General features: G+C 39.7%; 1 protein-coding gene across 1 annotated transcript; it reads right to left on the reverse strand.

Annotated features, from left to right (window-relative positions):
- Positions 1-898: 898 nt before the first annotated feature.
- On the reverse strand, positions 899-23,881 carry LOC119738579 (monocarboxylate transporter 12-like). Its single transcript, XM_038213484.1, has 5 exons — positions 23,596-23,881; positions 22,250-22,458; positions 21,355-21,498; positions 2,992-3,801; positions 899-2,164 (listed from the first exon to the last, which is right to left on the reverse strand). The coding sequence occupies exons 2-5, from the start codon at positions 22,449-22,451 to the stop codon at positions 2,049-2,051; spliced, it is 1,272 nt and encodes a 423-aa protein (XP_038069412.1). The 5' UTR covers positions 22,452-22,458; positions 23,596-23,881; the 3' UTR covers positions 899-2,048.
- Between the last annotated feature and the right edge of the window lie 1,132 nt (positions 23,882-25,013).

Genomic DNA, 25,013 nt, shown 5'->3' on the forward strand with positions numbered 1-25,013 from the left:
AATGGAATATCATTTGGGACGCGAGTAAAAGGGCGTACTGTGTGGCCGTATATCGTGTGGTCATTCTAGCCTGCGTCCACCTCGTCCAGGAATTTTCGCGGGGGGGGGGGGGGGGGGGTCATCATGCCATAATTTCAATGGGGGCGCTTTTCAAATATACCCCCTAACCAAGCTGGCTCTGTCTGTATTTTGTGCGAAGGCGTACATTATAACCAGACTTTTTTTTTGGTGTGAGAGCAGGGGTGGGGGGGGGGGGGGGGTCGCATTTTTTTCTCATAAATTGCTATGGAATTTTTTTTTTGACAGAGCTGGGGGTGGGGTTTTTGATTTTCTCTTTCCCACACTGAAAATTGCAGTCAAAATCCCTCTCATATTTAAAGTATTTTTTTTTCGCAGAGGCGTAGCCGGAGGGCGGCAACCCCCCCCCCAAAAAATGTCCAGTGCCCCCAGGTGGCCCTCCCCCCTCAAAAGCCGCACAATTTGCTCTTCACCAGAAAAGTGTCATTATGAGATAAAGCGCCCTCATTGTTACTTCATGATCATGGAGGCTACCATTTTGAAACCTTAATCCAAATTCAGGAAGAAAAACAAGTTTTCAAGGTGTTTGACACATCCACACATCATTATAAAAGCTTATATCCATCATCTTTCATTTTCTGTTCAATATTAGGGAGTTAACAATGACTTTTGGGTGAAACTTCCATCCAAAGATGATCACCCCCAAAAGTAGTCCTGTTGCGCATCGCCATTTAAAAAAAATGATGCCTGCGCTCCATTGCAAAACACAGCCATGTATTGTAGGGCCAAATTTCATCCAAATTTTACAGAAATACGAGCTCGCTTTTATCCATCTTTTTTTGTTCCTTTTTTTCTACAAACTTTTTTTTTTACAAGTTCATGCCCCACAAAATGCTCTAAATTGCACTAAATTTCGGCGCTGTTTACTGGCCTGCAACCTCATACATTGTACTACAGTAGGCTCAGCTTTTTTACTTGGAATGTTTGATCCTATCTGATCTGAAGTGGACCGTCCATAACAACGGAGGAATGCGGACGGCTTATTGCAAATGATTTTCTTTAAAAAAAACCCCGGCAAATATCAAAGACTTGCATGTACAATTCCTTTCAAATATGTTAACTTTTAATAATGCGTTGTTTAAATTACAGTTCGAAAACAGAGCACGCACCGAAATAAAATGTAGGCCTACACCCAAACTGGCTCAAAGACGTTTAAGATAATGTATATGTTCATGTTTGGAGCTACAATGGTTTGTTCTGAATAGTGATATAAGGGCGTGACGTTTTCGTAAATGTTTATACGAAAATATCCTAAATCCGTTTGCAACCGTGACTAAAAACAAAACCCGCATTTTTACATGCATTTCACACAGAAAAACAAAGGATGCATTTAAACCCATTAAATTGACAAAGCATTAGTAGCTCTGCAGCACTGTATCATATTCCATAGTTCAATGAGTACATTTTCAGTAACTTCGGGGCTTGTCGGCTATTTAGTGGGTTTGCAATATCTCTTTTGCATTAAAGTATGCTTTTTAACGACAATTCTGTAACCGTTTGAGTTCTGGGGGAAACGTTGGATTCAATTGTCCATTACCGAGGATTATGTTTCGGCTTGTTGGTGACCCGGAGGTTTATGTAATATACTTGTTACAGCACCAAAACTAATGTAAAGCTGTAAATTTATTGATGCTCTGTAGATCGAACTAACATTGCGGATAGATCCCATACTCACTCGTCACTGTCGACCTTAGCCGTCTGGCTTTACGATGCATGCTGTGCTTGCTCCCCACCACCTGTCCAAACTTAAGCTCTGGGGTTCATCATCCTCGGTTTACACAAGTTTCCAACATAAATATCGATTATTATTCTCTGCCATGCTCTCTCCGTGTTCCAGCTGCGCTCGTCATCGCATCACGTGCACGTGTGTCAGGCTTTTCGTGCACGCGTGTCGGACATAAATTATTATATCACGGCTGTGAGTGGTCACAACATTACGGATCGGAGCTTAGTAAGGTGCGTGACTATGATCATTCAACCCATCCCTTGTACCTCAGAATCAGGAGTGGAAACATTGGAATGAACTGCACGGAGCCCAGGAAAATAAATGCTGTGGTGTAGCTGCCTGTCGTGTCGTAAATCCAACCTAAAAAAAGTCCACAAAACAAAGTGAAAAAGGTTACAATAGAAACTGTAATAGGCCTTAGACGTAAGGAGGCCAAGTATTGTTTACATTGTGCGCTTTCTTATAGGTGCCAGGTGGGAGCCATAAACAAATCATGACGTCACTAGAAACAAAATCGTGAATTCGCAAAATGACGATGTTTTCGATCAAGAAAATCATGAACGATTATCTGAGGACTTGCTGAAGAATATTTTTTTTGAAGATGTACCCCCTGCCTTCAGCAACACTCCTGGAGTTTTGTTGTTATTTTACTTCAGTAACAATAGTTTTAACGAGTCACTGAATTTTGTGACTCGATTCATTTTAAGGAAGTGACTCGGGTCGAGTCGAGTCATGAGGTCAAGAACGTCGAGTCGAGTCGAGTCAAAATCACTGTAAACTTAATACATTTTCGCGCAGTTTTGAGACTCGAGTGTTATTAGCCTGGAGTTGAAACAAGTCCGAGACTCGAGTTGAGTCAGGTCGCCAAAAAATGTGACTCGAATCGGACTCGAGTCGAGTCATTGACTTGAGTCCGATTACAACTCTGGTAACAGTGAATACAAAAAGATACATTCATGCGTATCTCTGAAGTAGACATCTGAAAAGATGGTCGCTTTGCAAGAGAGAGAGAGAGAGAGTAACTGAAAAGATACAATTCTAATGAGAGGAGACGGAGGAAAGGATTCGGTCGAATATCGAAGTCATGAAAAGGTATCAATTTAAATAAAGTTGCAAGTAACGTAAAATGTTGGGAAAAATGTCTGGCTATAAAACACATGTTCAAACGGCATGCACGTGTATCTTACCAGGAATAAAGCCGAGAGCGAAATCCATGGTGGCGCTGGTGATTCCTGTCCAGCCAAAAGCCCCGGCCAATAAATTTACGCCCAGAACCTGCTTACAAATAACGTCTTGTAAACAGTAGAGGGCGCCGGAAAATGTTGCAATCGTCAGCGATGACGTCATCATTAGCCAATACGACGTCAGAAACGGAGTTGCGCAGAACGAAGCAGAGCAGACGGTTATTGTTATGGCCGTTAGAGGGAAGAGTGGTATTATCTTGCGATCCATCAAGATCCCTTGAGCTAGTCTGCCGAGTAAACCGCCAACCCCTGCAACTGTTACAAATGTTGCGGCATCCTCCAAGGAAAATCCATTCGATTGTGCTTGTGAGACAAAGTAAATGATCCACATGTTGAAAGCGTACTTTGTGCAGAAGGCTACGCTTGCCGCTGCCCAGTAACGGTAATCGGACAGCAGCTGGATTTCAAAATTCCTGGAAAGATTCCTGGAGAGCGCGTCGCAACAAGCTGGAAGTTGACTTGGTTCCGAGATGACATCGTCTCCAGAGAGCTCTTGGTATGTGCTCGTAGGAGATGCTCCTGCTCGTACCATGAGGGCGCCACACACGACAAGATGCATAGAGATTGCGCCCATGAGCAGCATGGCTCCTCTCCATCCATACGTATCGAGGAATAACTGAAAGAGTGGTGCACACACAATCAGCCCGGCAGAATCACCCGTCCGTGCGATGCCCGTAGCAGTGGCGTAGTTCGTGGTGAAGCAGCGGCCGATGACCTCTTTCATCAGCACACCAGAAATTCCAAATCCTGTGCCTATATATGGAGGAGAAACCAGTAGTGGAGGGGGACTGTTGAGCACAAGTTGACCTTTTCTAAAGAAATATGTAAAGGTCACATAAATATGTAAATATGGAAATATGTAGATATATAAATATGAATTAATAGGGTTATGAAATTCCGGGCACAGTTTGACCTAATGAATGGATGGGATGAATAGGGAATAGGTGTGGGTATAAGGAACCGGGTACAGTTTGACCAATTCTATGGGAAAGATTGCATAAGGTATGGAAAAAAAATATATATATTTTTATGTTACATTTGGATCTTAGCCCGAATATGAGATTCATACGTTAGTCCCTGTGAACGACCAGCTGGTCGGATCTTTAATCCCCCAACAATAGACGGGAGAGGGCTCGTGCCAAGTCAGCGCATTAGTATTGTTACGAAGTTAATCCGATGATACAAAAAGTAATTGGATTTCCGAATGCTCGAAAGCAGAAAGCAGTGATAGATGGCAAAAATGAATTTTGCGTTGATCAGACTGAAACGAGTACGATTGTCTATTTGAAGAATTATTTTAAAGTCATTTTTATTGGGTTTATGTGTATTGTGCACGTTGCGTTTTCCAAGTTATAAACAAATACTCACCGCAGCATACTTGCAGGGTACAGCCTGTGTCGGCCAGGGGGGTATATGATAAATCCACGATCCATAATCCATGCGTCTGTACGGAGACCGGTGGTCGATCACCCCTCGATGATCGTACCGATCATGGAGCAAATAAATAACTCCGTCCGTGCGCCTATATTCCTCTTGTTAATCGATACAATACCAATGGCACTCTTCTACACTGCCACCAGAATCATCCAAGTAAAAATATATGTCTGTGCGCGGTGATCGTAGAAAAGGGAAGGTTTTGGCATTAGCCAGAGCAAATGCTAGTACACATGCACACTACTGTACACACGCCGTCCGATCAGATAGCGCTCAAGTTTTCTTAATCCTTGATGGCTAAATTATCGATTAGGCTCTATAGTCAGCAGATGCGCGTACAATAAGGAATGGATTCAGTGGTTTAAAGCGTGTTCAAGCACTAATTTTATGACTGAGAGTAGGCTTTTCCGATTGATAAGACAACACAAACAAAGAAATATACAACTGCAGAAAGTACATACGTTATGACATTATTGCTTTATTGACGTCATTTCTCATTAAAACATCATCCTACTCTATTCCGTGCTCATCCTACTCTTTTCCGTGCTCATCCTACTCTTTTCCCTGCTCATCCTACTCTTTTCCCTGATCATCCTACTCTTTACCGTGCTCATCCTACTCTTTTCCCTGCTCATCCTACTCTTTTCCCTGCTCATCCTACTCTTTTCCCTGCTCATCCTACTCTTTTCCCTGCTCATCCTACTCTTTTCCGTGCTCATTCTACTCTTTACCGTGCTCATCCTACTCTATGCCGTAGTAACCAGTGTGATAAAAGCTTTGGACGGAGATATAATCTCTGGCGACATACCGAAAACGCTCATGATGAAGATGAATCTGAAATGAATGGGGTTAACGATGATTCTGAAATTGAGGTTATTCAATCTGATCATCCTGACGTGGATGAATCGGGCTCGGAAACGGACTCGGAGGTAGAAGATGACGATGAAGATGAGTCTAGTTCTGAATTAGAAGACAATGCTACATTCCAAGACTGGTTGGAAGAGTCCAAAGAAGCGACTCGTGAAATCTGGAGCGAAAAACATGAAAAGTACATCAACGAGGGTATGGGTGAAGATCAGGCCAAGGAAAAGGCCGATAGGAAGACCCTCTGGGCAGTCAAGCAAATCTTTTTTGACAAGTACAAGGATTTTCTGTCAAGTTACCTACATCTGAAAGATAACGATACTCATCAAGATATTGTGGACAATCTCGATGAAAAAATATATAAGGGCATTAGCGTACAAAAGGCTCTCGGCAGAATTATGCCTAAACACCAGATGAAATTTGACGGATTGTTCCATCAAGATGAAGAAGACGTCAGCGAGGAAGACAGTGACGATTAAAGACTAGTCAACATTACAATGACGATATAATTGCGAAGAAATACATTGGGACAGACAAATAAAAACACGAGTGTTTTAATAAAGCAATAATAAAGTCAATAAAGCAATAATGTCATAACGTATATACTTTTTGCAGTTGTATTTTTCTTTGTTTGTGTTGTCTTATCAGTCGTAAAAGCCTACTCTCAGTCATAAAATTAGTGCTTGGACACGCCCTCTCAATAATCCCCGTAAAATGGTCGTAGATAAAACCCAGTCATCCTTGATTTTGTAAACAAATACGGCACGGAGGTACAACTAGGGTTCGGTGCATTCCTGTCCAGACAGCGTTAAAGGGGCACCATTTTTCCCGTCGAACGCCAATCCCCCACCCCCTCAACACCCCCCCCCCCAAAAAAAAAAAGTGGTTCTCACACATCCTTAGAAAGACGATGAATTTTTAACTATGGATAGGCTATAGCTTGGTTTGGGGGTCGTTCTAGTCCTAAATATTACAAAATGCACAATGATGGTTGTGTTATTCCTATACACTCAATCGGGCACTTTCCAGGCCGTAGTTCCCTTTAAAAACCACATGCCCACACGTTTTGTTATGGCTTTAAACCACTGAATCCATTCCGTATTGTACGCGCCTCTGCAATAGAGCCTAATCGATAATTTAGCCGTCACGGATTAAGAAAACTTGAGCGCTATCGGATCGGACGGCGTGTGTACAGTAGTGTGCATGTGTACTAACACTTGCTCTGGCTAATGCCAAAACCTTCCCTTTTCTACGATCACCGCGCACAGACATATATTTTTACTTGGATGATTCTGGTGGCAGTGTAGAAGAGTGCCATTGGTATTGTATCGATTAACAAGAGGAATATAGGCGCACGGACGGAGTTATTTATTTGCTCCATGATCGGTACGATCATCGAGGGGTGATCGACCACCGGTCTCCGTACAGACGCATGGATTATGGATCGTGGATTTATCATATACCCCCCTGGCCGACACAGGCTGTACCCTGCAAGTATGCTGCGGTGAGTATTTGTTTATAACTTGGAAAACGCAACGTGCACAATACACATAAACCCAATAAAAATGACTTTAAAATAATTCTTCAAATAGACAATCGTACTCGTTTCAGTCTGATCAACGCAAAATTCATTTTTGCCATCTATCACTGCTTTCTGCTTTCGAGCATTCGGAAATCCAATTACTTTTTGTATCATCGGATTAACTTCGTAACAATACTAATGCGCTGACTTGGCACGAGCCCTCTCCCGTCTATTGTTGGGGGATTAAAGATCCGACCCAGCTGTTCGTTCACATTGCACCACTTAGTTGCAATTACATGTAGATACATATTCTCCTAAAATTGTAATATTTTTCCATACCTTATGCAATCTTTCCCATAGAATTGGTCAAACTGTACCCGGTTCCTTATACCCACACCTATTCCCTATTCATCCCATCCATTCATTAGGTCAAACTGTGCCCGGAATTTCATAACCCTATTAATTCATATTTATATATATACATATTTACATATTTACATATTTATGTGACCTTTACATATTTCTTTAGAAAAGGTCAACTTGTGCTCAACAGTCCCCCTCCACTACTGAAACCAAAGCAGTTGATTTAAAAGGAGCCGGATTGGGGGCGGAGTCCTTCCACCGATATCAACAATGCAATAACCGATAATAATGTGCAAGATTACAATCTCATGTGCAAGATTTTTGCACATGCACAATATAGAACCAGTCTGAGTACGAGAGGGAGAGAGCAGCTGTTGAGAGCGTTCTGCTTGACGCCTTAGGGACGAGGTTGCTCCCACTTGGCCAACTGGGTTCTCAAAAGACGTCACAAAGCGCCATCTACTATTCATACACGGAGTCCTCAGCAGGCCTAATCAAGTAAAATACTTTGCCAACTCCGAGGCCAAGACTGATGTACGCAAAGACCAAAACCTAGAGGCCGCGTGATCGATACCAATTAGATTTCAGAAATGATATAATATAGCATCTTTATACCATTCCATGATAATCATCTTCCCTTTTCTTTTCCTTTACCCTTTGTCAACAACCGATGAATGTTGTACCATACGAAAGTTATCCTGCTAAAATCTTGTTTGTAAGTACACGTAGTGTGAAAACCAATGCGCCTGTGTATCAAAGAAATTAATGGAGGTGGTCACGCAACATGTCTGTTGTGAAAAAAAATGTTTTGGGTGTTGTCCCTTAAAAGCTGCCGTGAATTTAAATTGTAGGACAGCACAACAAGTACGTCACGTGGCCGGTCTTTTTAAACGGATGATAAAGACATCGCTAGCTGGTCTTAAACACTTTTCCAGTGTCACATAAAATGTGGACTCCTAAAAAACCAGTGCCTCTTACTGTTTTATTGGTTGAACGTTCACAGTCCTCACGTAGGCATGCGCAACACTACCAGTGAGTCAGAATTTTATAGTTCTAAATTCAAAACGCAACGCCCCAGGTGCGTTCTGCGCGACATCGCACAGAACGTGCCACGCGCGCGTCAATCTCCACAAAAGGGTTGTTTACATCTTAAACGCCAGCTGAAAAGTCCATTATTTAGCTAGAGGGATGTTTAAAAAAGCATGAAGGGAACTTGTTGAACAAAATCGGGATTTCTGACCGAAATATATTTTTTTTGACCGAAATATTATATTTTTTTTCTGGGTGCTGATAATTACCCGAGCCTCCGGCTCGGGTAATTATCAGCACCCAGACTCTAAGCGGTCTTAAAAAGAGTGATTAAAACCTCTCGAGCACACATTTATTCCCTTATCTATGGCTGTGCCAATGCTTGCGCGCGCTGCGCCGAATAACAAAACGAACTACTAATTTAATTTTTCCTATACGGTGCGTCTTAAGACGCACCGACGGAAAGGCCTTCTTTCGTTGATTTCTTCAAAATAATAGCTTGCCAGAAAGAATAATTTCACAGGGAATTTAGTCAACTTACTATCTTTCAACCAAGTATGTTTTTCAACAATAATACGCCAGTTACTTTTTCGGATGGCTGCAAATGACGGACTAAAGCTTTAATTAGACAAGACCGCGCCTCTTGACCTCCTAGATTTTGACTAATCAGCGGGCGCTTTCTATTTCGGGTCTTCGGTCATCAATTCAATTCAATTCAATTCAATTTATTTATTCGTCATGCAAGCATGAAACTTTCCTTCTCGCTTTGCACATACAATTTCAAATACCTACAATACAGAAAATTAAATATATATAAACGTACAATATACACGTTAAAACATTCAATGAAAAGGCAATAAATTAAATAATAAACGTGTTTCTCAAAAACAGTGTACAACCCTAAAAACACACACATGGACCACATTGAACAGGCTGCCTATGGGACAAGGTAAGGTATGCTGGAGGAAAAATAGGGATAATTAGCAAGGAGGAAAGAAATAAAGACTTGCAAACACGCACACAAAGGGACATGGAGAAAGAAGGGGTTGATAACGGAAGGAACGATGAATGGCACGAGTAAGGAGGGGGTGGAAGTGAATGGATAGATAAGGGGGAATGGCAAGGAAGGCAACTGGAAATGAAAACACTGTGTAATGACAGGCTTAAAACTATAATACATGTACATGTTCTTTAAAAACACATTATCTGCTAAAATCGTTATTGAAGCGAGAAACTGCACTTGGTACAAAGGACAGGCGATAACGGTTTGTCTTGGATTTGAGTTGTCGTAGTCTGCCGGACTTGTTAAAAACTAACAAAGTATGCAGCGGATGGGTATTGTCAAGCAGTATTCGCTGATTAGCCTTAGAACATAATTTTTGAGTGTTGACATTCCAATTCAAGTGATCATCAATATACGTTCCCAGGTACTTATGCTCGGTGACAATTTCAATATCACCCTATGCGCGTCATAGACAACGGATGTTAAAAAAAAGGTAATGTGCTCTGTATCATGTTACGCGATATCACACCCGGCTGTTGTTGTATTACAAAACGCTGCATTCGAGTTGACCAATCAAACCATTTAGTCCTGATTTAGGAATAAAAAAGGACGTCTCGATTTAGTACAGTCGACTCCGATTGGCTGGCGCGCGGCTTGCATATATCTGCATGTCTAAACATATCGGACGCTATACAGGACTTGGCTCAGTGGATAACGGGTGATACTCATAATACCATATGGTGCGTGCTGTGGTTCACAGAGACAGACATACGCATGGATTAGCCTACAAAGTGCATTTCGTTGGCATTATTTTTGTATATTTTTTATTACTATAAACAAGTGTGAATGCACAAAAAGGTTTGGTTTATGGTTTATTTGTTCATATCACAAAAACCCCATAATTATCAAGAATCTATACTAAGAACGACAGACGACAGGCTATTAGTAATACATTATGAACAAACAGTATAGGCTGAAATATATGAATACATGACTTGTATGCTAATTAAATTGAAAAGAATTTAAATTAACAGCAAAATATTCACATTTGTATGAATCATTGACTTTTTTGTATATCCATAGGCCTACATTGCAAGGAAGAAAATCAATTAATTACCATAATACAGGAAAGGAAATAAGAGCAAAAGGAGCAAAAAGTGGCCAAGGAATGATAAAACAATGCCTTTTTTAAACAAACCGTGAGATGACATAAAATTGAATACTTATTATGCTTTGTAATGGCTAATTTTTTCCTCACTGGACTTACAATGCAATTTGATGTATTGATCTACACGTTCGCCCTTTTGAAATATTTATAGTGTAATTACTTTATCTTTTAAATGTATACAGCGCCTAAGAGCATATTATGGATTCGGGTGCTATATAAATTTTAATATATAATAGGTTTTCCCGGACAATTTCGGAAAATGTGCGTTTGAATTTGGAAAACATAAATTCAATTTGGCGCAGAGTTTGAGAACGACGTACATCCTGGTTTTATTTTCGCAATAGCTAGCGTTCGATTTCATTTTGCGTCAATCAAATGAATGAATGTGCATAACGTTTCATTTAAGGGATTACAAATATGTGATTAGGCTTTCGGTTTGACGTATGCGTTGCCGATTATTATGGATGTGCAATCCAATTCGCAGAAAATCGATTGTCTATTGTGACACAGGCTAAATTGAACATTCTTTTTCATTTGTTACAATTTCAATTCGCATTTTCTGCATTCAATTTAAATAAATTATACAGGCCTATACAAATCATGAAACAAATTTGATTCATTAATTAATGATTCATTAATTAATCAATGTATGCCTTATTGATCATTAATGTGTTTGTTCTATACACAAAGGCCTATGAGAAATGTAGGCCAATGAAATGTGAAAATGACATATTATATGACCAATATGAAATCACTCAAAATAATCTGGTAGCCACATTATTGAGACGGTAAAGGGACACATCACGTGTCGTGTTGGGATCTGCATGGGGACTTTTTGACTATTCAATCATTCAATCATTCAATCAACCATTCCTTAACTGTTACTTTAACACATAAATGAATTCCAATGCTTGACCAGGCATACGTTAAATAACACGGCGAGAGAAATCGGCTGCACACTTAGCGAAAAAGATTGATGAGAAATTGAAAGGAAAACAGGATTGCGGATGGGCCTTCGATTTCGCGTTAAAATGAAATGTCAATACACTAAATGCAGTGCACATTCGGGAAATCGTACGCTGATCTTTTACAACTGGCTGTCACGGAAAAAGAATTATCATTTGTTAAACAGAGATTTGGAACGTTCGTTCTATTTCGCACGAAATCGAATGCTTCTTTTACAAAGTCGTGTACACATTTTCCGAAATTGTCCGGGAAAACCTATATTATTATAATCATTATTTCTGACAGTCGACAAGTAAAGAGATGTTCTAGCTTTATGGTGACGAAGGTTTGAGGCTGACCTTGTATTATGAGAATGAATATCTGATTTTTTGTTAAATAGCGAATGTATAGTTTTGGGTAGATTGTTTGTTTCAAATTTATACATTAATACCCCAAGATGGTATTTGTACAAGTTAAAAACAGATAAGGTTTTGTGTTTCCTAAACAGTGGTGCTGACAGCCTTGTATGCAAGTCTGCACGTATATTTACACTGTTAAAATTCCCGTAAATTTACGGACTCTGTAATGTGAAATATTCCATATTTTCGGCGTAATTATACGGATCTTTCCGTAAATGCAAATATCAATTATGCTAATTAGCGTGATAACAATCAACCACATCGGCCCAAACACATAATATCGTACATCTTAGTTCATATTGATATTCCACTCGCAACCGTGTACACGTGTCCAAACTCGTGTTAATGTTCTGTTTATGTTACGGAATGAAAAAAACTTTTTCGGAAATTTTGCTGCAGGAAAACGGAACGCTATTTTCTTACTGGCAGCAAAATTTCAAGAAAGGTTTTTTTCTCATTCTGTAAGATAAACAGACCCTTAACATGAGTTTGGACATGTGTACACGGTTGAAGGTGAAATAATATGTACTTATACTCAAACTCGAATAAAGTAGACAGACACCCAAGTTGGGTGTGTGGGTGGGTGTCCGTGTGGGTAGCTGTGTGTGTGTGTGTGCCACAGCTCCAAATTTAATTTAAGAAAATTCACCGGAATACCAAAACGTTGGGCAAACCGGAAGCATTAGGCGGTACTCCTGACCACCGTAAATCATCAATGAATAATGATATCTACAGGCTACATGTACATGTGTTCCGATAGTGATACCCAAGACCATTATCCACACAAACCATCAACAAAAAACGCAACAATAACTCAATGATAACAGTAACCACAATATAGATAGTGATACCCATGACCACTGTCCACACAAACCATATCAAAAAGGAACACAACAGTGTGAATGTTCTCTACTCAATAGGAATCACTACAGTAAAACCATATACCATAAAGGTCAACAAATTATAGTTATTCCAGAAAACTTTCTTAGAATAGTAAATTACAATCAATAGTTCCAACTGCTGGAATATGCGGCCAGTATAATCCGTGTGGGATGTCACGGGCTATTTGTTACACATTTATGTTTACAATAACGATGAACTCCTAGGTATGGTAGGGAATGGGCCGTCACGGCGCTTTATTATTTCATTACGAAATTACATCTAGCACATGAAACTTTAGAGGTATATGTACAAGCGAAGTGTCCCATCCTATTGAAGTTGGCTAATTCCATATCCAAACAAAATTGGGTGTTCGTCTTCTTATTTGGCACGAAAAAACGCAACCTCTTTCTCAGCCGAACCAGTTGCAACACATTACAAAGGAAGGATTGTAGGGGAGGAGGAGGGAAATTATTTTCAAACTAAACTTTCACGTTTGTCTTTTAGTCCAGGCAATATAAGGTTTGACCTCAAACAAATTGCAACAGAATTTTTTTCACCACAGTGCATTTCTATAAGGTCCCTAAAATGACATACTAAAAGTCCAAAAAAATCCAAGTGGTGGAAATATGCCTAATTTGCATAAATCCAAAATTGCCGCATATTTTAGGACTTTCACAATGATTTGGTCATATTTCTCATACTATTAGCTTCTTGAGGAACTTTAAACAACAATTTTAGTCCTTTTACATTGATTTCATCATTATTCAAGTCCTAGGTAAATTCAAGATCCCTATGTTTCCCAAATTTGCCAAATGCTGTATAATAATTTGCATAAATGCCGTATATTAATTTGCATAAATTAAAGTTGAAATTATGGCTGTCATGTGTTGACATCACAATTGAATTTTCCCTAATATCTTCTTGTTCGGTTACATGTATGTATACATAAATATCACACCACAGAGCATCTCTATATGGTCCCGAAAAAAAAAGTACAAAAAAATCCAAGTGGTGGAAATATGCTTAATTTGCATAAATTCAAAATAGCCACTAATTATATGATTTTCATATTGATTTGGCCATAACTCTCGTCCTACATTGCTTTTTGGGGTACTTTAAACAACAATTTGTCCTTTTACATTGATTTCATCATTATTCTAGTCCTGGGTACCCTTCTAGATCCCTATGTTTCCCAACTTTGCCAAATGCCGTATAATAATTTGCATAAATGCCGTATTAATTTGCAAATAAATTAAAATTAAAATTATGGCTGTCATGTGTGGACATTCCACAATTGAATTTCCCTAATAACTTCTAGTTCAGTTATGTATCACACCACAGAGCATCTTTATATGGTCCCGAAAAAAAAGTAAAAAAAAATCCTAGTGGTGGAAATATGCCTAATTTGCATAAATTCAAAATGGCCACTAATTATATGATTTTCATACTGATTTGGCCATAAGTCTCGTCCTACATTACTTTGCGGGGTACTTTAAACAACAATTTGTCCTTTTACGTTGATTTCATCATTATTCTATTCATGGGTACCTTTCGACCCTATGTTTCCAAACTTTGCCAAATGCCGTATAATAATTTGCATAAATGCCTTATATTAATTTGCATAAATTCAAATAAAGTAAAGTAAAGTTGAAGTTACAGCACAATTGGGACCCATGTTGGGACTTAGGCCATTGAAAATGGGTTGCGGGGGGTAACTATTCATCAGGTTTTGCACTTTTATTGAGTCTGATTTAAGAGGCGCAAGATACATATTGAGTAATCTTCATCGAAGAACAGAATGACAAAGTTAAATACTAATTCTTAACAACTAAAAAGGAACAAGTAGCAAGTCAATTAAATAAAAACACAATCATAGTTAAAGTCGCAATTATTTAAGTGATTCTCGCTAAATCACTTAACAATATCAGTTTCGAATATGCAACTCAAAATACAAAATACGGAATAGTAAATGAAATGAAAGCGTAGCTTAACTTCTTATCATATATGATTACTGTGAAGGGAGAAAACAATTGTACTTTTCCTGATAATCCAAGTTCAGTTATGAATACAGAAATATCACAAAGATTTATATTGGCGGCCTATCATCCATATTGGCTTGCATGCAATGTTAGTCTGATTGTTATCATCTACACGTACATCATTGTATCTTAGAATGAACACTTATGTGGCAGACTATAATCTTCAGCAGCCTTAGGATCAATGTCTGGTGGTGGCGAGTTGGCACAACTAGTGCCACGGTTTTCAGTGCAAGCAGTTGAACAAGAAAGGCCATTTTTCTGTGCGACTTCATCTGTGCCTGCATGGAAGAGGTTTTTTTCTCAATTCTTTTCTTTCAGAATTCTAAACATTGCACGACATGTGCCTCCTGCCTTGTTTAAGTCATATTTGCTATTAATTTAATACACATTTAACAAAATGGGCGTCTGCAGGGGTGTCACTGGGGGTGGGGTGGGCAAATGTCCCCCGCCCACCCAAAAACAAAATGATCAATAGAGAATATGCTAGAGAGAATACAAGGATTTTGGGGGATAATTAATTTGCTTTGCCCCCGCTACAAAAAATCCTGGGTGGGCCAAATGAGTGGCAAATTAAGTGCTTTGCCCAAGGGCACACGCACCACAACCCCAGGGCGAAATAACAAGAATTATTTTATTTCATACACTTCTCTTTTTTTTTCGCCATAACTGATTGCAATGGTGCCTCACCAGTTTAGTTTCAACAGAACGTACAATGTAGCCACGAACCATTCTTTCGTTTGCTCAGAGCAACCATTTTATTACGGCCTGCGAAAACAAGAAAGCCATAATAAAAAGCATGTATTTTTAGATGATAAGCATATGGTACATAAACTCCAGGGACTCAGAGGCTCTGTCAAATTCCAAATTGAAGTCTACCGACACTGCTTATGTTTTTGAGTAGTCATAATTTGAACCAAAAAAAGTGGATCACGTCTCCCATATTAGGCAGCTTTTTTCTGCTTCTCATACTTTGACTGGATGGCTGGCTTAAAAAAAAAATTGTCTTCACAAATTAATATTCATGAGTAGAAACGAGGAAGAACAAAAGACAAATGGACTATAATTGCAGCCTCTCATTTCCAACAAGCCTCCTTCTACAGTATCAGATTTAGAGGGGGCGGTTGCAATTCCCTCTGCCGTTCAGCAGCTGCCTAATTTTATAAACTATTAAAATGGGACCAAAAAATAACAGAGCAAACTTCTATTATGCCCTGCAAAAAAAAAAAAGCCACAAAATCCTTTTTTTTTTTTTTTTTTTTTTTTTTTAGAAAATAAGCATATTTTATTGCTTATGCAGAAAATTATGATTCGTACAGTCTAGCCACGAACCGTTCTTTCGATAATTCATAATAAAATTTTATTACGTCTGTGCAAAGACAAAACAGCCATAATTTTGTGTATTTCTAGATGACAGGCATGTGTTACATTAACTCCAAGGACTTTAGAGGATCCGTCAATCTCCAAATTGAAGTTTGACGTTTTTATTTTCGGGTAGCCATGTGCAGCACCAGAAAAGCGCTTCAAAAGTTAGATTATGTCTTCCATATTATTTGCCGAGGCAGCAACCAACTTCCAATTGAGCAAGCAGTGATCAAACTCCTTTTTTGTGCCGCAGTGTGGTTGGGGTTTGTGACTCATGATCAGAGGGTCAGGAGTTCGAATTCAGCTGCTGGTCATATGTTTTGTCCTTGGGCAGACTTCATCCACACTTGCCTCTCTCCAACCAGGAGTATAAATGGGTGCCGGCATTAGCTGTGGAGTAACCTGCGATGGACTAGCATCCCATCCAGGGGGAATAGAAATATTCTCTGAATGCCGGCGCTGCCCATGGTCCAATGGGCCACACTTGCCCCTGACAGACTTTACTATTTAATTACTACTTTTTATCATCAAAAAAGTGGTGGGTAAATGCCCCCATGCCCACCCTCGAAAAAAGATAAATTGAGAATATGCTGGCAAAAGTACAGGTATGTTTTTTTTTGGGGGGGGGCGAAATGTGCATTACCCCCCTCTAGAAAAAAATCCTGGCGACGCCCATGGCATTCGACGTGGCAGTCCCTGGCCGGTAGGTGTGTGTGTTCCATAATTATTTGAATAATAATCTAAAGTCTTTATTCCCGAACAACAAACTTTACCGTACAGAGGAGCCAGTTGATTGGCCAAGATCCATTGATCACGCCCCTTCGTTTTAGCGAGGAATGTGATTTGCCAGGACGACCGTCATGACGAGCTGTCACGAACCGTCATGACTAACCGTCCAAAACGAAAGAACGCTTCTTACACCCACATCTGATGACCTCAAGTAGTGATGGTGGTGCTGGCGGTTTGTCCGTTTGTATGGGAAGATTATTATACGGCATTTGGCAAATTTGGGAAACATGCATAGGGACCTAGAAAGGTACCCAGGACTAGCATAATGATGAAATCAATGTAAAAGGACAAATCGTTGTTTAAAGTACCCCAAAAAGCAATGTAGGACGAGAGTTATGGCAAAATCAATATGAAAATCATGGTTTAAGTGGCCATTTTGAATTTATGCAAATTAGGCATATTTCCACCACTTGGATTTTTGGACCTTTTTTAGGGGCCTTATAGAAATGCACTGTGGTGTGATATTTATGTATTAAATAACTGAACTTGGATTATCAGGAAAATTCAATTGTGACATGTCCACACATGACAGCCATAATGTTAACTTTAATTTATGCTATTTTATTATTGCATTTATGCAAATTATTATACGGCATATGGCAAATTTGGGAAACATGGGGATCTTGAAAGTTACTTAGGACTAGAATAATTATGAAATCAATGTAAACGGACTACAATTGTCGTTTTAAGTACCTGAAAAAGCTATCGAGTATAAGAAATATGACCAAATCAATGTGAAAGTCCTAAAATTGTCGGCCATTTTGGATTTATGCAAATTAGGCATATTTCCACCACTTGGATTTTTTTGGACTTTTAGTATGTCATTTTAGGGACCTTACAGAAATGCACTGTGGTGAAAAAAATTCTGTTGCAATTTGTTTGAGGTTCACTCAAAAAATGAAGTATTTTGCCTGGACTATTTAAAGCCGCGACATAAAATGACACACACATCTATCAATACGTATTCCTGCCTACGGATTGGCCTAGCATTTTGGCGGCAACCCACTAACGATGATTGGCTGCCTACAATCCCAACGCTGATTGGCTGCCTAGAAACCCGACTGCTGCTATGAAAAGGCGAGCAAGTCATATAACGTCCGCAATCGTGAGATATAAGACGGCTAGCATGGAAATTTGCACAATGTTTTCCGTTGAGTGTAATGGATTTTATCATGTACTATATTATGTGTAGGTGTTTGGGTCGATGTGGTTGATTGTAATCACGCTAATTAGCATAATTAATATTTGCATTTACGGAAAGATCCGTATAATTACGCCGAAAATACGGAATATTTCACTTTACGGAGTCCGTAAATTTACGGGCATTTTTAATAGGCCTAATGAAATTCCGGACTTCTTTTAAAAATAAGTCCTCTGAAGCCCCGATTTGGAAAAGAAAAAGGACTTTTCTGCTATAAAATCAGTATCCGACTTAAAAAATAACAGTTCTAGGGGGAAAATAACAGTTCTAGGGGAAAAAAATCAAAGACTGTTGGGGAAAAAACAAGAAAAAACAAGTGGACATCTTGATTGGAACCAATCCACGAACCTTCTGCCAGCGAGTGATAGGCTCTTCCGCTGCGCCATTGGGTGTTGCTATATGTTAATAGCTTGGTGAATTTGTGTAAACGCACATGAGTAATATGATTGTTTCAAGTCGCATAAAAATGGATTACCCCAGACTGTTGTGTCAAGAAAATATAAACGTATAAACTGTGGCAATCTTGCATTGAAAGTCTTGCATGAAATGATTGTGAGTGCCTACCACCCCGGGCCGTGGCCGTCCCACGTGAAAATCACGTTCTGAAAGTTGACCAACAGACTGAAGCCCGTAAGCTTATAGCGCGCTAAATACCACGTGACTACATCATTACTGCACATATCTTGCCTCCATTTACAACATTTTCATAAACAACTTAACGATTGGGTACAACTTTTTTTTGTTAAGTATCTAATTTGTTAATTAATATTATTTTTGTTTTTAAATTAAAATTTGGTATTTTATGGGAAACCCAGGGGCTCGTTGTTGGTAAATTTTCCGGGGACCGACAGACCGACCGACCACAAAGTGACATGTAGAATTAAGCCCCTGCCATATCCATGCAGAGCTTTAAAAAAGCAGAAATAAACCAACTTTTAATGCTATATGGCTGCTGAGTGCAAAGTATATGGGCCGTGACGGATTGCATTAAAAGGTAGTGGGAACCATTTGCAAAATGAAAAAAAAGAGGAAAAGGTCAAAATATGAAATATTCCACTAGTGCATAAGGCCCAGTAAACGATAAGATCAAGCATCCTGTGTAACCAAATTGCGCCTTGTATGCTGTAATTTTGAGAGAACAAAAAAAGAGGAAATAGTTGTTGAATTGTTGTTTCTTGAATAGGAAAAAACACATTTTTTTATTTTGCAAATGGTGTTCATTACCTTAAAGCAATGTTTGTTTGTTTTTGCCCAAGGCCGTAGGAAGCGGTACGGCAGGTACGGCTATGGCCGTACCAATAATGACAGGCATATCTTTTTGTTTTAATGTATAAAAGGCCTTGCATGGCCCCAAGGCTGGATTTTTTCTTTTTTTGGTTTCTAGATGCTCTGTGGTGCGATCTGAGGCAATTTCTGACCACTTTAACAATTTTTTTTAAAGAAAAAGATGGTGGTGTATGCAGTACCTGCCTCTATTGCGACGACACTGAAAAAAAAAATGGCTTCCATTTTTTTTTTTGGGGGGGGGGGACATGGCCCCCGTTGCCCTCCCCCAATTTTTTCTTGTGTTGTTTTTGTGTTTTGTTTTGTTTTTGTGTGTGTGTTTAAAGGGAAAGGGCGTAATCATACATGTCGCCACTAGGCCTACATGTTAAGTTAAACGGAATGGCGATTAGCCGCCACCATGAATTTTAGTTGTCCTCAGACTAGTACTTGTGTTTTCTTAAAAAGAAGTGGTTTTCTAAATGAGAAAATAGCAAGGAAGAACCGGTTTTGTGCAAGCAAAATTCAGGGAATAATCCGTTAAAGTTAATATCTTGTTGGAAAATTCCAAAATCATTCAAAGAAAGTAATTACCGCTGTGAATCAGAGTTTATGAAGGAACGGAAAGTGGGATTTGCTATCAACAAGACCGTTCGTCATTCTTTACCTGATGGGATGTGAATCAATTGGAGGATGAGAGACTCTGCGAGCTGATGTATTTTTTTTAGAAAAAAAAAAACCTTAACAAATACGCTCGGCAGTTCAATCATTTACGTACACTGTATCCATACCGGTGAATTAAATTTCTAAAAAATACATCAGCCGGCAGAGCCTCTCGTCTTCCAATTTGATTCACATCCCATAAAAGGTAAATAATGAGGAACAACCCTGTTGATGCTGATAGCAAATCCCGCTTTCCGTCCCTTCATAAACTCTGATTCACGGCGGCAACTTTCTTGAAATGATTTTGGAATTTTCCAACAAGATATTAGTATCAACGGATTATTCCCTGAATTTTGCTTGCGCTTTGCACAATACCGGTTCTTCCTTGCTATTTTCTCAGCTACAAAACCTCTTCTTTTTAAGAAAAACACAAGTACAAGTCTGAGGAAAACTAAAATTCATGGTTAAATTCCATTTAACTTAACGTGTAGTGCATGGCGACATGTATGATTACGCCCTTTCCCTGTAAACACAATCATGGATCAAGCTAAAGAGCACAAATCTAGAAAGAGAGTCAAGCTACAGTTTTGATGTGATGCTTGTGATGTAATTTATCATCTTTGATGACTAACACAAATACATTTCAAAGTCAGGGGAAAGTGGCCAGGAAATGCCTCAGATTGCACTACAGAGTATCTAGATCCAAAAAAAGTTTTGCGATGAGCAAATGTCCAAAACTTTTCACTACGATAGGCTAAATTTTGACAAATCCTATGTAAAGTTCATCAAGTGACATATACTGGTTAAACTTGCAGATGTGCAGTGCTCCAAAATGTGTCTTGTACAAATTACGAAGATAATATGCATGCATAGATACATGCATAGTGTTGGGGGGGGGGGAGTGGCTTTTGGTTACATTTGGAAGGGATTGGGTCAAATCCTGGATCTGCCTCTGCAGGCCTGCCAACTCTAACACATTGAGCGTAAGATTATTTCAGGTTATTCTCATGCTTTAACGCCGACATGGGATTTCTCACGCAAAAAAATATATATATAAAAAGATAATTGACTCCAAACTTGAAAATGATGTTTAAATTATGATAGCTCAAAAAAAGGTTAAAGTGGTCAGAAATTGCCTCAGATCGCACCACAGAGCGTCTGGAATCCAAAATTTGTCGGGGTCCTTAAGCGGGCCCCGAACCCCACGCCGTTAGGGCTTCGCGCTACGCGCTCGCATCAACTGAGCTCCCTGCCCTGAGATGAGCCTGACCAATAAATTTTAGCTTCCTACGGGCCTGTTTTTGCCACAGAGATCGTGTCGTGATGGATCAAAAGGGTATAAGGAGAAAACATTACTTACCCAAAAGTACAACAAAAACACACGCTAGATGGCCAGGAGAGGTTGCAAACGACGCAATAATGACCGAGGCACTGATCATGACACCACACGTCATGATCGCGTAACCGGGGCCGAAACGTCTGCCGATCAGTTTCGCAAAAATTCCTGTGAAGAGTACGTGACAAACACTTGCTCATTACATCTCAACAAAACATGTTCACCCTATGCTGATAATTTACTCCTGATGTACGACCTTATTTACTTCTTTTGTTTTCGGGAGCCCGACCCTTTATTAGCTTTGAAAGTAACTTTGTTTTTTACCCGACAGCGTTAAAAAATCAAGCAATATATCAAACTACATTGTATTACGTAACACAGGTGCATGAACGTTGCTGTTCAATACATTATTCAGCTCCCTACTGGCTGACATTGGTGATGAATCCTCATTCGCGTAATTGGCATCTTCTTTAGGGTCCTCCAAGGGAGTACAGAATTTGATAATTAACCCCCGATATAAATCTTAATTGGCCAGCAACCGCTGGGTGAGGTTAAGACAAAAGAAGTGCGAGTGGACATTAAGCTATGGCCGTGTTACAAGACGTTTTGCAAGAAATCGATCAAAACGATCCATGCCAGAGCTTAAAAATGCGATGCCGAAAAATGCGACGCTGAAGCCACTTGGAACACCATACTTTTGGTCAATTTTCGGGACAGACAGACAAACAGACCGACCGACGCAGGTGACATGTAGAAGCTCCTGTTAAAATATTTCCGGGAGACCAGATCGACTGTGACATGTAATTGCTAGATTGTTAGAAAATACCCCTGCACTGCATATTGCTTTTTCAGGGTCTTGATCTTGCATAGACAAACTTCGAGGGTGGATTCTGATTTGAATTTCTCTTTCGAAGCCTACCAGATATTCCAGTGGAAGTGCCGATGATGGAGGATATCCAGCCCATGATCCACGTGGAGGTATTAAACTGATCTTGCAGCAAGGGAATCATCATACCGATAGATTTCAGGACTCCAACCATAAGGAAAAGTCTGGTCCACAAGGCGAGCACAACTAGCCAACCTGCACGACCCCCTTCAGTAACTCCGCCTGCTGAACCCATGGTTGTTCTGGTTGGAATGACAGAAATTCTATTCATTGGTCATGTCTAGAATACCGCTTTTGCCTATTGCTGATCGCCCACAGCTTTCTGGAGAATAAATAGAAACTTAATGCTTGTTGATGAAACACTACGATTTATAAGACTTAAAAAAAGAAGTCAGGCAACAGTGAATTTTTGTCTTGGCCCATTCCCAAAACGATAGTGGATCTAGCCCCATAAATGTGGCCTATTTACTGGACTGCCTCCGTAAACATAGGCCACACGTCCACATGTACAAAAATCGTGTCGACTTTGCCAAATTTTGATTTTCACATTTAGGCTTAGTTTGTAGGATTTTTTTGCTTTAGAAGCATACTAACCCACTTTATAGGCTAGTCAGAAAGTGCTGCCTTTTTCAGATGTCTAATTTTTGTGAAATTTCATGTTGAAATTTTGATACGCAAACGTGTAAAAATGAATCTGGAAATTTCACGAAAAATATACATCTGAAAAAGGCAGCACTTTCTGATTAGCCTATAAAGAGGGTGAGTATGCTTCTAAAGCAAAAAAAACCCTAGAAACTAAGCCTTAATGTGAAAATCAAAATTTGGCAAAGTCGACACGATTTTTGTACATGTGGACGTGTGGCCTATGTTTACGGAGGCAGTCCAGTAAATAGGCCACATTTATGGGGCTATAGTGGATCTTGCATATCTAACGGCATGATAAGACCAGCGCGCCTTCTCGTTCTAGCGCGAGAATGTAAAAAAAGACCACAAAACAATGGTGCAAGGGCGCTCTACAGCAGTGTAACCATTGCTATCGATCTCTGACGTATTGGGCAAAGACAACAGTGACTTATGAGTGAATGAAAAAATAGTTACTCGAGACACTAGCTCACCCAGAGACAATTCGTCTATTATCTTCGGAAACAACGTCCACCAGTGCCATTTTAACATAATCACTCTACGAGGGGTTCACAGCCGCTCGAAAATTTGGGAAGGCAAACAGTCAGTTTCAATTGTTTGAAACCTTGACCGATTCAACTGTCATTTTCGTGTCCAGGCTCTCTCCAGAAAATGACGCCCCCGACGTATAAGTGTCCCTGCAAATGGGACCAAAGTTACTGGGTAAATACGCTATCATAAATACTTTTAATACTCACGCAAATTTTGTCGACACAAACACCCGTCTACTCCATTTAACTTAGTTCCAAGTTTTATGTCAAAGACTTGTACATGTTATTACACTGTTGAGCGTTGTAACTTACTGCCCTTCCCTGGAAAATAAAAGCTAGAGCAACGTACACCCGCTTCCATGCAGCCTGTAAATTGTATTGTACAATACATGCATATTATGGGATTTGTACTCTTCCCAATTTTCGCTATCCTGACCTATACATATTTGTACACGAGCCAATGAGCGGACCGCTGTGTGCAACCCAATGAGGCGAATCTTTACTGTTTCGCTGTGAAACCACGGACTCGGCCAATTAAACCCCTGGTTAAAACGGCCCGTACTGGTGACAAATACCATGAATACTTGTCAATTTATAAAATGACCACTGCCCGCGGTGGCTTTTCGATTTGCATGGTTCTGCGCCCGATCTGGTGTCGAGGTCAGTCAAGCCAGCTAATTATATTTTTGAATATTCGTGAGTCTACGTTTTTGTCTTTATTATTGAATTCTGATAAGTGATAACTGCATAACCCTGTTAATACCGAGCGCAATATCTTAAGCTTTAAAATGAACAATGCTTTTGTTTCATTAGTTCGGGATCATATTTGTCTAAAACTTCTTAATGAAAGCCTAATTAGAAATTTGAAGTAAACGGTGTTCTTCTCGAAATTTGACGTTTATTTTCGGGGTAAATACTTGATCTGTGACAACAAAAACTGCACAATACCATCTGTAATAACCTGAAGTATTAATTTTTTAAACAATTTTGGAAGAATGTCCTACATAATGAGTAGTTTTGCCTACAGTTTATGAATATTTTCGTTTCAGATGTCATGCAAAAACCCGACACAATGGCACACCTGGAAAATTCGCGATTGCAAGCCAACGGGTATTAATGCCCATTATCACGGCGTGTAACCAATTAAGGCAAGTCCGCTCAATGCATTTTGCAGTACTGCAGCTCAGAACAATTGGACATCCTCCGACTGTGTAAGATCCGTGGTGAAACAAAGTTGCAACACTTTCTTGAGGGCGCCCTTCATTGCGATGAGCTTTGGCCACCTGAGAAATTCTGGGGTGCGTTTTGGCGGTCATAACCAAGAATTGGTTCGGTAGTTTCTTGTCGGTGAATTTCTTCAGCAATTTTAATTGGGTTAGAATTACGCATGATCATGTAGTACTCAAAACCCCAAAACAATTAACCAAAGAGAAACCACCGAACCAATTCTTGGTTATGACCGCCAAAACGCACCCCTGGTCCCCATCCCCATTCCCCTTAACTTCCAGATCTTCAGGGTGCAGACCAGTAAATCGGTCCGAAATTGCCTACGCCGGCCAAATCACGATTTGCATGCCCTCAAAATCTTCAGTATTTGAGCATGCTCTGGGCCATGAACTTGAGGG

This window comes from Patiria miniata, unplaced genomic scaffold (genome assembly GCF_015706575.1).
Source record: "Patiria miniata isolate m_02_andy unplaced genomic scaffold, ASM1570657v1 HiC_scaffold_3, whole genome shotgun sequence".
NCBI lineage: Eukaryota > Metazoa > Echinodermata > Asteroidea > Valvatida > Asterinidae > Patiria > Patiria miniata.